This window comes from Corvus brachyrhynchos, unplaced genomic scaffold, assembly GCF_000691975.1.
Source record: "Corvus brachyrhynchos isolate BGI_N302 unplaced genomic scaffold, ASM69197v1 scaffold32, whole genome shotgun sequence".
NCBI lineage: Eukaryota > Metazoa > Chordata > Aves > Passeriformes > Corvidae > Corvus > Corvus brachyrhynchos.
In genome coordinates this window covers 5668635-5683687 of record NW_008237919.1, presented here as the reverse complement: position 1 = coordinate 5683687, position 15053 = coordinate 5668635, and the positions used below count along the sequence as shown (strand labels likewise).

Here is a 15053-nt window from a genome sequence, read left to right as displayed (position 1 = left end):
TAGGGAATTTATACAACCCTGATGTGAATTATTCATTCAATGTCCCGATAGAAGATGGAAGTGATCTGTTTACATGGGATCCTTATGGACCCTGGCAAGACTGTAGCAGGATGTGCCAAGGTACTGTGAAGTATTTTTTTCACCAGAACCAAAGATCTGATGGCATTTAGGAAGGGAGTTGTCTTAAGTTCTCTTACTTTTCACCCTTACTTGTGAAGAAGAAACTTGTTACCCTCAGTAAACTTTAAGTGCACAGGGCCTTTAAGGACAGTATAGCTTCTGATTTTTGTTTTTGCTATTTTTAGTACTTATGCAGTACAATTCTATATTCAAACCTACATTTGGAAACACAGGAGCAGTTTATTAAAAAAAAAGGTTGAATCAAATCTGATATGTCCTATTCAGGTGGTATTGTATGTCTACTAAAGTTGATACCCTGTGAGACCACTGTACGACAGCTGGGAGGTGGAACAGGTGATTGGGAAAAGGTTGTTCTCCACCTGGAATGTAGTGAGCTACACAAAGCAGCATGTTTGTGCAGAATCTGCTGTATACAGCAATTTGTGTTAATGGGGTATCTCAGTTAAATTCCCAAATGATGAATGGAATCCATAAGGCACTCTTAATTTAGCCCTTTATTTACTTCTTCTGGTGCTTTTTCAAGGTATTCGAAGAAGAAGAGTGACATGTGTACGTGAAAGTGATCATGTGGTAGTGTCTGATCAAAGATGTGAATTCATACCTGCTGTACCAAGTGTCTTTGAGGAGTGTAATACAGAGTGTGAATTAAGGTAAAAAAGGTTCCTAACTGATGGAGTTATATGTGGTCTTATATGTTTTTATTGATTGATATTGAAACAAAGTAATTCAGACTGCTTTATCCTCTGTCTCTCCATCCCTCTCTACCTCCCTCATCCTTCCCATCTCTCCTTGTTTTCCTCAAATCTGTTGGTGTAATGGCTTTATACATTATATTTACACCTCTGACTCCACATAGAACTAGGGTACTTTTCTAATTTTTATTGTAAAGTACAAAATCTCTTGCTAGAATTGTGAATCTATTCTATATATTCTGGCACAAAAACTTGTATTGCTGCTTGAAATACATTTTCCACCAGAACTGTACCCACAACTGGAACTAATTTGAAACAGATGTTGTGTTTTTGCACTCCAAGATAGCCCACACTGAAGTGTTCAGAGGATGAAGAGTTAGAATTATAGCTTACATTTTTCAAAGTCACCTAGGAGATGAAGACAAAAGATCCTTTAAATTTAAAAAGTTCTTTTAAGCCTGTGAGTCAAATTCTTTTATATTGCTTTAAAAATTCCAGTCATGAGATAGAGTTTACAGTTTCATCTGTTCCCTAAAATGCATATCTACATTTACGTTATAATTCTCTGAGTTCTCTGAGTGCTTTAATTGCCATGGTCATATTTTTTTAAACATAGTTAGCTTTCTACAACAGAAAATTGTGTCATTGTAGGTGGCACAGTGTTGGGAAAAGTGACTGTACATCAAAGTGTGGCCCAGGACATCGGTCTATTGAGATCCACTGCATGAAGTACTCCATTGCAAGAGGACTCAGTGCTCCAGTGGATGATAAGTACTGTGCTGATCAGCAGAAACCACCAGCCAGAGAGCCCTGCCATGGTGACTGTATGTTAAGAAGTTGGCACTACACAGAATGGTCACAGGTACAGATTTAAAACTTCTTTATTGTTCCATTATAGTTCTGGCATGCATACCAAATTTTTATTTCTCTATATTTTTTTTAGCTTAATAACTAAAAGGAAGCGATGTTTGAAAAACACAGATTTGTAGGATCAGCTAATACCAACCTTTATATTTAAGCAACTTCCTTATATTTTTGTAAGAAATGGTAGCTTGCTTGCAGGTTGGTTTTGGAAGTCAGCAGCGAAGATCTGGTAATTAAAGGTGTATATTAATTTAGTTCTGTACAATTTTGGTTTTATTCTTCATTTAAGTTTTATCTTGGAACTATTATACAAAGTGCTGATTTTATCTCAAATGAACATATTAGCAGCCTGTGGATTAAATGGAGGACACTTTGGTCTGGCGCAATCATTAACATCTTTTAAGACTGATAATGTATTTTGGCCTGGTTTTATTGTATTCTGTTTCCTGTTTCATAACTGTACACCACAGTGTTCCAGGAGCTGTGCAAGAGGTGTCAGAACCAGAGAAGCTTTTTGTATGAACAACTTGGGTCGTCATCTTCCTGACAGAGAATGCCAGGAACTTCCAAGAGGTGTTACACAGACTTGCAATGAATTCTTATGTCCAAGCTGGTCGGTTACTGACTGGAGCGAGGTAATGAAACCATGGAAAACTTAAGGTACATTTGGTCCTAGTCATGGATATTAAAATAAGCTGCATTAAGTGTTTAGGGTTTTTATTTTATTTTGGGCCACACGGTTGTAAAAGTTCTGAAGTCCTATGATTTGTCTGATACACATCACAGATCTATGAATGGCATGAGAACTTCTGTAAAACACTCCTAGAATTCATTTTTTCCTTAATTTTGTTACATTAAAATGAGGTAGTGAAGATACGTAAAGTAAATGTATTTGTATTTCCTTTTTTATGAAGCAATGAGAACTATACAGCCAATGTATAGTTCTGTTTAATAGAATTATATTAATTTTATTATAGATTAGGTGGATATAAAAGAATCAGACAGTTTAAACATTTTTCCAGTGAAAGCTATGATATATGCACTCTTATTTTAAACAAGTATTCTTTACTCTATTGGAAATAAATGATCTGTTTTATATAGTTTTATATAGTTTTTATAATTTGTAGCTTTTGAATCTTGATAGTGATTTCTTTGTATTAGCATTTGAGTTGAAGCCAACAGGAAATGGAGAGTTCATTAAAAAATAGGGTTTTTTGACTACTTACATTCATGGAATATTTTTGTTATTTATGTGATTTTTAAAATCCAACAAGTTACTAAAAGAAATTGAAGCCATTAATGCAGATTCATTAATCAGGTTCTCCGCAAACTGATGGTTCTAATAATTTTACAGTGTCCTGTGACATGTGGCAAAGGAATGAAGCATCGTCAAGTCTGGTGCCAACTTAATGATGAACAACTGAGAGATGATTTCTGTAACCCAAATGACAGACCAGAATCAGTAACACCGTGTGAACTTCATGAATGTGCATCTTGGCAAGTAGGGCCTTGGGGATCAGTGAGTACATGAGGATTCCTGGTTTCTTGTTTTATGGTTCAGGCTATGAGCAATCACAAAACAATACTTTTAAAACATTATAGTTGAATCTTTAGCAGTTGTTTTACTTGAATTGATTCACGTTTGTTTCCAGGATCCTATTGGCTATCTAACTTGTAATTTAGGAACACCCAAATATAAGTTAAATGCCTAAAATAGTAATTGATCCTGAGCCTTAATATCAAAGATGCTTTTGCACATGAGTGTTTTACATCACCAGAATAATGAAAATAAGGGTAGCAAACTGTTCAGATGAATGACACAGGTAAAAGACCAAATATTTATAGGTGAGTGGGCATATTCAAGTGGTAGCATCAATTACGATCATAGAAATGTATATGCTAATTATAGCAGGGAAAAAGACTTAGTATTTTATTGTTACATTTCATTTTTACCTTCAGTGATAAAAGATCTGCTATCTCTTTATGTGAAAGTACTGTTGAAAAACGTGTTCCTGTGTGACGCTCATCTAATATAAACCAGAGTGGATTTAAAACTCTAGAAAAAAGTGAATTAATTTGTGAAGGAAACTTTTGCCACCATATAGATGAGAATTAATTTTAAAAAATAAGGTACTCAGTTTCATGTGGCTTTTATAAGATCAGGTTACTCAAACCAACAGAAGATTATTCAGTGTTTCTTGGATGCTGGTGGGAAATCATAACTGAAGAGCAGCTGATCTTTGTTTTAATACATACAACCTGTTACTAAAATACAGAATAAATATACCTTTGGAAATGAAGTATATTTTTAATTTAGACATTTAATTTAGATATTTCTTCTATTTTTTACCTTAGAGATAAACGCACTGTTGTCTAACATAATGTAGAATTCCTTTTATGTAATCTTTTGATCACAAGGTGATGACTTTCCATTCCTACAAGCTAAATGCAAAAAGTAAATAAAAAATTAATTCAGTCACATGACAGAATTCTTATTAATAAAAAATAGTCTTCTGAAATAGCTTGTACAAGCAATTTACCAGTCTGTGTCACTAGAGCAGAGCTTTTCATTGCAGTTTTTCCACTGTACCACCATAGCCATTCATAACCAGGTTTTTACAAGTACTTGTGCTTGAACCACAACATTTATAGGATTTGTGTCATAATATTTTCAGCCATTTAATGTTTTATGGGGCTTCTTTGAGTGCAATCTAGTCAAACTCTATAGAGAAGGGAAAGACATTTAACAGCTGCAGCTAGTGATTCATTTGAAGCTACTCTTACTCTTCCCATTTCCTCTACTTTCTCTACACCAGTTTTTATTGCTGAGCATGGCATTATAGAGCATGGATTTGTCCCTTTGATCAGGTCAGGTCTGCTGTTCTGGCAGTGTTCCTTCCCAGTCTCCTGCCCACCTCCAGCCTACTCACTGCAGGGGGTAGAAAGGGGAAAAGAGAGAAAGCGTGCATCCTGCACAAGTAATGTTCATTCGTGTGCTGTGGACACTGGTAAAGTACCTGATGGTCTGCCACAGAGGAAGTTAGCACCATCTCAGTAGTCATTTCTATTCATTCTGGAAAGAGTTTTAAAGTAGAAAATGTAATTAAAAATGAAATTTGATTATAAATAGCGCTATTTCAAGTGTATTACATTCCTGCCTTCAACAGTGTGCTGTAACATGCGGACGCGGATACCAGGTGCGTGCAGTCAAATGCGTCACTGGGATGTACCGTGTTATTCTGAACGACGACAGGGAGTGCGATGCTGCCACTCGTCCTAGAGACAGTCAAGTAAGTTAAAAGGTACCTCTCTACTTACCTGTTAAAACTGTCTAAATACAACTGTTGTCTACTGACTCTGTGAGGGAACTTGGAGGAAATCACTTCTAAAATGAGAAAAAAATACTGAAACTCTATGCTTTTCTTCACAAACATCAAATTTTGCCCAGGGAATTAAGGAAAAGAAGGGTAATTTCAAGACTCGATGTTTGAAAGTGGTACGTGGTTGAAGAGTTAGAGTATATGATTTCAAGGAATCCAAAAGCCTGTGATTATTTGGCAGTGGGGGAAGCTCCAACATGTAGAACATTATAAGGACACTGCTTGCCATCCTGCTTAATAAATAATAGTACCCAACTGGCTTCTTTATAAGCTTCTAAATATAAAAGCCAGTTAATTGATATAATTTATTTCCACTTAGATGTGAAAACACTGGGTTTGAGTATCCTTTACATTTTTAATTGTGATACCTGTTTGGCTACTGACTGAAACTGGGCAAATTTATGTTCTCAGTAGCTGAAGGTATAAAGGACAGGACAGCACAGCCACCTTCTTCGCTTGGTCCTTGTGTGCTGCCTGTGGCTCTGAAGCAGGACACTGTAATGTCTATGCTCCTTGTCTCCAACAAGTTGGCCAAAACTGTTCTTTCTCAAAGTGCCAATATTATTACTTATTACTAATGCAGTTTTAAGATCAAGTAAATTTTCTTTGACACTCAGTTTAAAACAAAACAATTCAATGAAAGGTCTTTGAATAATTCCAGGGAAAATGTAAAAGACGGTATTTACGTGTTAATTAATGCTGGTTTATTGTAATGGTAGGATCTAACCATTTGCTTTTCATTTGGCTCTTCCAAAATGTATATTTCAAAAGCTTCTTTTTTCCTCACCCCCACAGGAATGTGAATTGCCCTCTTGTCCAGAAAATACAAAATTATGGACTACTTCACTTCCTCTAGTTCATGTGGGGAAGATGACCCAATGGAGATATGGATCATGGACTCCAGTATGTAATGTAGCAGTCACACCTTGCAGAGCTGTCCTCCACTCATTCACCCATTTTTCCATAAAGCTCTCATTAATATATAGATTAAAAAGGAATTCTAATATTTTCTTAAGAAAAGAAACTGTTTCTTAAGGAGCAGATAGACACTCCCAGGAAACTGTGCTTCCAATCCAACCAGAAAAAATAGTAGGAAAAAAGCAGAATTCTAGGAGCTGGGGTTCTGAGTGAGATAGTTCTCATATGATTGACAGTGTGCTAGGAAGTGGTTTTTTAAATGTAATTGATCAGTTTCTGAGTATGGAGATCATCTTTGATTTTAAAATATGATTTAAATCTTTGATGTGAATAGTAATACTAAACAGTTAGAGTCTTTCAAGGTCTATTTTGACTTTTTTGTAAAATAAGCATTATTAAAATGGTTCCTACATAAATTTTCTTCAGTGGAAGCTTTTTATTTTGATAACGTTGAAAATTAGTTTTACTTGATAGAAATGTGAAAATTTAAAATTATCTATAAAATATAGGTGTGTCTGTTAATCCCTTGAGATATTTAACAAAGCATATAATGCAGTTATATTTTTGTACAACCATTTTAACTAAATAGCAGTAAAGGGTGCATAAACTGAGGCTACTCATCAGTTCTTCATTAAATCCACCTTGAACTTCTCAGCTATAAAGGCATCAGAAGGGGCTCAGTGGCGTCTGCTAATACAAACCATAATGGCAAATGGATTGTTAATACTGGTTTTTATTTTAACAGTTGATGTAAATATTGCATCACTGTGCAATAACTAAAATGTTCTGGAAGTTACTGATGTTTCTGTTGTTGCTTGAAACTGTATAATTATTCCATGTTATAGTTTAAGTGCTGTCTGTTTATATATGCTGAAATTCTTCATGAGAATTAAGGCCATGCAACTCAGTTCCACACTAGCAGTTGTTCTTAAGGCCTAAATCTTTCAGCAGTATTTCACTTTCCTTTCTGAATGCATGGCTCTATTAGTGTGAAATGGAAATCTGATTTAATTCTAAAGTCAAGCTGATACTAAGCTATGTTAGTATTTTAGATGCTTGCATAATCTTGTTTTAGTCTCCTAAAGTGTGATGGCCTTGAATTGTTCTCTGACAGTGCTCTGCATCCTGTGGGAAGGGCGATCGTGCTCGCTATGTGAGTTGTAGAGATGCTCATGGAGAAATAGCAGATGAATCTTTGTGTGCTTATTTACCACGACCAGCTGAAATTTCAAGCTGCTTTAGCCCATGTGGAGAGTGGAAAGTTGGAAATTGGTCCCCTGTAAGTATTAACTGTAACTTTTTTTTTTAATGTGTGTATTTAGATTATTGGCCAAATCTCTGTTTAGTATGTATTTTGTGCAAGCATGATTGAAATTGCATCCCTTGAAAGAACAAAGTATATGTTTGTTCTTGTCAAAAGTAAATATAAATGTATTTGTTTATTAGTTATCAATGTTCTGTGACAAACACTATGTTAATCTTTTGGTCAGTGCACAGTTACGTGTGATAGTGGAATAGTGACAAGACAAGTCATCTGTGTCAACTATCATCAGCAAATCAATGAGAATTACTGTGATCCTGAAGGCCGACCTCCTAAGGAACAAGAATGTAACATGCCACCATGTCCACCGGTTTATCATCATGTTCCAAAAATACATGACCATCCAAGCCATTTTCCAGAAATAGGTTACCTCCCCGTGCACCCTCCACAAGACAATTTAAACCAGTGGAACCGTCCTTCTGTGGGAGGATATCAGTGGAGAACTGGACCCTGGGGAGCAGTAAGAAATTTCTTTAGAATATATTAATTTTTTCTGTTACATCTGTGTTAACATTTCTAGGAATATTATTGCAGTACAGATTTGATCAAAAGAGAAGCACATTAATTTAAAAAATTATTGTTGTTCTTATTGTTGTTCAGAATATATTGAATTCTAAGTGTAATTTTTCTGTGATTTCAAATTTAAAGTACTTCTACATAGTAGTCATTTTTATTTGAAAATTTCAATTTTGAATGTTAAGGTTTAAAACCAACCTGTTTTACCAACATATTTTACATTTTTCTGATCATGCAATGGCAAAATATATGTTTACCTGTTTTGGTAGTGCTCTAGTACTTGTGCAGGTGGATTTCACCGCCGAGTTGTAGTATGTCAAGATGAGGAAGGAAGAAGTGCCAGTAATTGTGATGAGGCAACAAAACCTTCAGAGTCGAGACACTGTGATTCTGGACCCTGCCCACGGTGGAACTTTGGGAACTGGGGAGAAGTAAGAGCATTTCACTTACAAAGGGGAACATTGTTTACCGTATAAGTTTAGAAGTAGGATCTTAATTATTACATGACTGTGAGTGGAACTGAACACCTTGTTTTTACTTATTTAATAGAGTTTAAAATTTAAAAATTTAAAAAGAATTAATTTCAAGCTGTTTAGCTAAACTTTATTCTTTGATCAAATCCAGAACTGTAGTGTAAATATGAGTGATGTAAATCCAAAAGAAGTAATTATTGTGTGGGGCTGAGGATATACAACATCAGCAAATCATGTGCTTGTTGTACAACATGTATCTTGAGACATAACAAATTATATTCTATTACAAAAAGCTGGATTCTATGCAGAAAAACTGCAGTGTAATAGCTAGTCTAAGAAAAAAAAATGGGTATAAGAAGCTGTAGAGAAACTTTATTCCATGTCATGTCATAGGTCCTAACAATAGTAGCTGTAAGCAGTAGTAGTGGTAGTTAGAAATTGCTGGGTGGTAGTTAGAAATTAGAAGTATGGAGATAGGATCATGCATCTAAAAGTTGTGCCTGGGTTAGAACATTTTGTGAAACATTTTATTGGACAAAGAACAGTTTCTTCATGCTGTGTGATGTCATATCTTGACCACATATTCTTGCTCAAACACTACAGAAAGAATTAAAGCTGATTATTTTTGCATTTGTTCTAATCTAACCTCTTGTGATTCTTGCCCACTTTTCTTATTCTTGAAAATCAATGACTGGAATTGAAAAAATAAGAAAAATTGGTTGAGTTGAGTGACTTTTTTATTTTACCTTTTTTTACCCTTGTTTTGGCCAGATTTAGCGATTCAGTTCTCAAGGTCAGTCTAAATGTCATATTTTTTCTGTCCATAGCCATAGACTTGGAATACAGTTCATACAGATGGCTGCAGTTTTTTTCTAATTTAGAATCCTTGAGAATACAGTAAAAAGCTTTGAACTATTGTAGATTGGTTTTAAGAGCTCATTAGGAATGAGAACTGGTATTGAAGAATTACAGGCAAACTGAAACCCAGAAAACACATCCTGTAAGTATTTTTCACTTAGTCTGTATAAACTAGACTGTGTAAAAATGTTCCCAGTCGGAGTTTTCTGAGTTTTTCTGCCCACTGTCTGGCACGGAAAACTAGTTTTAAGACAAATTTCCATCTTTTCCTCTTACTAAAGAAAGAGACACATGCACATTTATTCTCACAATTACTTGTCCTTAACAGAGTGTCTGTAACTGAGACCTTCTGCAGAAAATCACTTGATAAACCATAAAAATGTGGTTTGGTAAATGTTTTGGTGAGAGAATTACATGAGATTAGACTTTAAGTCCTCATTCTTGACTAGTGTCCAGGGAATATGGAAGTAGACACAGTAAATAGTATGATGTTCTGATTATTGCTATATCTTTTGGTTTCATGGTATGTGATGACTCTGTTATTAAAATTATTGCGTATAAAATTCTGTGTTTCAGTGCACTCAAACTTGTGGAGATGGAATAAAGACAAGACTGGTGATTTGTCAGCTTCCCACTGGCCAAATGTTGGGTGATCAAAACTGTGAAATTCTAGACAAGCCACCTAACACGGCACAATGTAATGTGCACTCTTGCCCTGGTGATGTTTCTTGGCATCGGGGACCGTGGAAATCGGTACGATAGCATTCACTAATATTTTTTGCTTTCTTGTTCTTTCTGTCACTCTATTTCCCCTTGTCTTTTAAAAGATTTCATATCATTATTTTATTTCATAACAGTGAAATAATAATGCATGTAGAATATAGTCTATGTAGTTTTATAAAGAAATTGTTCCTACAGTCATAGCGTTAAATGAGAAGCAGCCATGTCTTTCAGAGGGAACAGTATCATGCTCTGTAAAACATCATAGGGAATATTTTGAAAATTACCAGAGATCATCATAGCTGATAACAGTACCTAATAGGTGTTCCATTTTGAAGGGTTACAATTTGATATGTATTTAAATTTAAAGTTTATGCTGTAAGTTATGCTGTAGTATTATCTACATATTTATATTTGCAAAAACACCCCAAACTTTTTAGTGCATAACTTTTTTCCTGTAGTATATTTAAGTATAAAATAACTCACACCCATGTATATTATACTCTGTCATCAAACATTTTACTCCATATTACCTGTACATTTGTGTATAAAAGTTTATATTAGTGGTTTTAAAACAGGGACTAATTAAAGTTATCTATGTATAATTATGTATGTAACTATAATATGTTATTGTCTACATGTCACTGTCTATTAATGTGTAAAAATGCCTACTGTAATCAGCATTAATCTTTACAATTGCCACTAGCAGATTATTAACATACTGAAGTAATCATAGCAAGCTCTGCAGTATAGAGCACATTATATTTCCCAAGCTGTGAATTTGACAACAATATTGATTATTATGCTAAATTCTAAGGAGAATAAAGGCAATCAAAGGAGGTTGGATCCAGTTCTGGTTCCATCAAAATCAGCAAAAAAACCTGTTATTGACATCCCTGGGAGATGGTCTGGGACAACAGTTGTTTAGGGGTTTTTTATTAATAAAATTATGTAATTTGTCTCTTTGAATTAATATGGCAGCATTTAAAAAATATTATCCAATTTCAACTATAACAACTGATAATGTTTATATAATCTATTCTAATTTATTGCAAAGAGACTGTAAAATGTAAGTTTGAATTAATGATTTACCACAGTTATCTCTTTCTTCCACTGTGCAAAGCAGAATTTGACTTTGTGTTTAGCAGACACCAGATTATCTTATTTAGCCATTAGCCAAATAATTGGCAGTGACTCGCTACCTATTATACATCAGGTGCTGAGAAGACAAGCAGGGTTCAGCACACAGTTGCCTTTGAACTCCATGTTTGTTACCCTTTTAGGTCAAGAATTATTCACAACCTGTATGTTCCCTGAGTAATGCGGTTTGCCCTACATTAATAGATTACCTGTAAATTCTAGTGTTCATGTGAATGTTTCACATGGCTTAGTTTTATAAAGATTTTCATGTTGGTTTATATCTCAAGTGACATAAAAAGCCATTTTTTAGAATGGATTCTATTTATCAGAGAGAGAGGCCTCTTTGATATATGATGGCAAGCTCTGTGGTTAAGCCATAAGAGATTTAATTTCATCGCACTATCTCATGCTGCAAAAACAAACGTAGCAGATTCAGGAAATAAAAGCAGGCTCACATATTGAATATGCTGTCACATTTTAATAGTTTAGCTAGTGTGGATGCTGCTAACACAGAGACTTAGTTGGGTTTTTTTGCTGTTTAAGCAGAGCAAAATTTATTCAGTAAGGATGACTATTAGGAAGGAGCAGTAGAAGCTTTAGTCACAGGAGTGCTGTTGTAGCCTAGCACAAACAGCTTTGTTTAGCCATGGTTGACTAGTAATTTGCTAGTTTGGCAATAGATCATGTCCTGCCTATCTTACACATTTCTGGCATAAAATATGCTCTAATATAGGGAACTGTCTGGCTGAATGCTGTCTGGCTGCTGAAGTCCTCGAGCCTGTCACATCAACACTTACCTCCAGAAGATCACAAGAACCAGACAAATAACTATTTATTTTTTTCATAAAATTATTGAGTAATATTTCTATGCCAGGACAGCAATGCATCGAGCTTTTGTGTCTACTAGTGAGATTCTAGTGTTAGAACCTAAGCAAAAACTGAGTTATGAGACTAGATGGTCTTAGAAGTCTTTTCCAGCTTTAATGATTCTGTGATTCTAACTTCTTCCACAAGCGATTCACTATATATTTGAGAGCGGAAGACTCTTAAAACTATGCCTTCTAAGTACATTTCTTTCAGTTATTAATTTTGCACAACATAATTAAAATAAATTGTATCTTGTAAATGCACAAAAGGGTCCTTGCAAGGAAGGCTCTGTTCATGATTTGAAGCCAGAATTTTGGTTGATGCTTTCTGCAGTTTAGCAGCTGTTGGTTGTTACACTTTATTGTGTCTGTCAGTGGCTACTGTAGCTGACCCTCACAAAGCTTAAAGGCTGTGTACTCCTCTGATCCTGGTTTCTGCGGTTGTCCAAATGGATGTGAGACAAGTAAATTTCAAGTTCTAAAGTTTTGTAAATTTAATTTTTATAACTTTTCTGAAGATTTTAGGAAGCTTGTGCAGGAATTACACTGGAGGAATAGAATAAGCTGTTCATATGTGGGAAGACAGTATCTTCAGGCTTTGCATAGTGATGAAAGTTTGTTCACATTTTTGGACAACAAGAATTTTGATACATTTAGGAGTTTGACCTTATTTTTGGCCCCCTGTACTTTTTCAGTGCCTGCAAAACCCTTGAACCTCCAGGCACCAAGCAGGAAGGTTTCTGCTTAGGCAGTTGGTGGTAGCAGTTGATGCTGCCTTGGAAACTTTATATTTTATTTGGGCATTCATTCTTGTATAAGTGTGGGTAGCTACCTAAATTTTATCCTGAAAATTTTAACCAGATATGTCTTAACTTGAAATGTGTTTGGTTCTCATCCTTTCTTGTTTCTTTAGAAAGAATACATAGCTCCTTACAGAAGATAATTATATTTTGTTTGTCTGAAATGTTTATAAAATAAAGATTTTAATTCTTTTTCTTTTCCTCACTGTTAGGATTTGTATGTAATTCATAAGTATTACTTGTGTTTTCAGAGGAAATAGGCATAAAAATAATGGATTATTTTCAAGGTTGCCCTGAAGTCTTAGAAATATGTTACTGCTGTTACTTACTCCCCTTCAGACACATAATGTAATATTCTTTAAAGTGGCTGTCTTTCCAGTGCTTCAGTTTTCTACTTACTTGCTCCAGAATAATTTAGATGTAATTCTGTCTTTGCAGTAGTGGAAGAAATCTGATATTACTTTTAATGAATATGAATCTATTTTTAAAAAACAGTCCCAGTTCCCTTCCAGTGGTGTTATTGCCAGGCATCCCATTGACCTCTCCAGGAACAGAAGCAGGCCAAACTTGCATAAGTAAAATATTTATTTGTTTTCATTTTAATGCAAATATTCTTGGTGTGTATGATAAGTGCCTTCATTCACTTTTTCTAATGTGTAAAAAGTATTTATATCTTTAAAAGTAATCTTTTATATTAAAAGGGAATTCAGAATCAGTGAACATGGTTTTCAAAACCACCTTCAGATTTTACCTCTCCTTCTGCTGAGGCCTAATGTTGAACTTCAAAATACCTCATTGCCAATACAACACACTAAATTAATATCCCACTGCCTGAAATCTTGATGTTAGCATCTGCTATTCATTTTTTTAAACTTTGGAAATGGGAGGGGGGCCTTATCAGAGATAACTGATAACAGATGTCACTGCCCAAATAATGTCATAAAACAGAGTTGGGATAGTGAATTTCATTTAGGGTCGTTCTGATAAAAATGAAAGAAAACACTTGTTTCCAAATTTCAAAACCAAAATATTTGTGTAATGTTCATCGAGTTTAGAGGAAATTTTTCCTGTTTGGTGCTATGTTGCCTGTATAGCTTGAAATAATAAATAAGTTATAATGTATGCGTAATAATTTAATTTAATGACTGTGACTCGTGTCTGTGAAATACAGTTGCATTTTAACGCTTCTTTTTCATGCATGTTGTGTGGCTTTGTGTTTATATTTATTGTGCTCTTTATTAAGGAATGTCAATGTTTAAAGTCCTTAAAAAATAAAGGGTGGGACAGGTTCTAACCACTTTTGCTGAAAGTGAGGGTTTTCTTTAACCTTTGTGTTGAAATTAACTTCATATGATATTTTAGTGACATTGTTTTCATGGGGAAAGCTCTTATATTGAACAGAAAAAAAAAATATTGTTACTGATGAAAGCAGCAGTTGATGCCATTGATCAACTGGACTGACACAGATAGTTGGCCCATGGTCTTTGATGGTAAAGCTAAAAGATCCTATCTCCTGAATCTTTTGCTGGAGGTGTAATTTTATGGCCCAGTCCTGCTCCCACTTAGTCAAAACACAGATAAACACTTAGATAAAACACAGAGAAGAATGAGGATCATAGCATAATGCTTAACTCCTAATCTCAAAGACATAACATGGGTTTTTACATTCCTAAAACACTTTTGCAGAAAGAGGTTTGCAGAACTTTCAGACCCTCCATTTAGAAAGAGGACAAGTAAGAGTGGGAAATAGTCAAAATAAAAGCAATAAATAATAATAATAATAATAAAATCACACACACAAAAAACCCAACCCAAGCACAAAACCCTAACAACCAGAATATAATGAAAGGGGAAAAGAAGCAGGTGATGCTTAATACCATGCCTAAATACATATAGCCATTTAATGAGAATTAAAGGAATATTAAGATACTGGTGTATTTATTAGAACTTTCAGAAAAGCTGAAGGGTTATAGGTGGTCAGATCCTTGTGAAAATCATTCTGAGCTGCTCTGTATGTATGTGGCAGCTTTGAAAACCCCAGTCAGAACTTGTAAGTATTGGTTCAAAGTGGTTTTGGGACCCAGATTTAAAAGTTATTAAACATATATTAAAGTATTAGCATTTCCAAACATTTGTGAGGTTCAATACATGAATATTTTTATTACCTGGCATGGGTTAGGAAACAAACAGTATGTTCTGTAGTTCTGTATTGCAGGAGTTCCTAGCCCTGTCTTTGAAAACCAGTAATTTTGGGAGACTGGTTACTCCCCTAAGACAGGCTGCTCTATTGATCAGATTATGTTCTAGCAGCCATCTATCTATGGCCCTTTCACTTCAGTGACAGCAGGATTAAACACTTAGATT

At 34.9% G+C, this 15053-nt stretch overlaps 1 protein-coding gene across 1 annotated transcript in view; it reads left to right on the top strand.

Annotated features, from left to right (window-relative positions):
• The window catches only part of LOC103614862 (A disintegrin and metalloproteinase with thrombospondin motifs 20), a 79290-nt gene that overhangs the window by 49369 nt on the left and 14868 nt on the right, over positions 1-15053 (top strand). The window contains exons 18-28 of the mRNA XM_017733087.1: positions 1-120; positions 665-791; positions 1485-1695; positions 2168-2332; positions 3052-3216; positions 4865-4987; positions 5873-5980; positions 7110-7274; positions 7486-7776; positions 8102-8263; positions 9740-9916. Coding sequence (XP_017588576.1) covers positions 1-120; positions 665-791; positions 1485-1695; positions 2168-2332; positions 3052-3216; positions 4865-4987; positions 5873-5980; positions 7110-7274; positions 7486-7776; positions 8102-8263; positions 9740-9916 — 1814 coding nt within the window. The remainder of the gene's footprint in view (positions 121-664; positions 792-1484; positions 1696-2167; positions 2333-3051; positions 3217-4864; positions 4988-5872; positions 5981-7109; positions 7275-7485; positions 7777-8101; positions 8264-9739; positions 9917-15053) is intronic.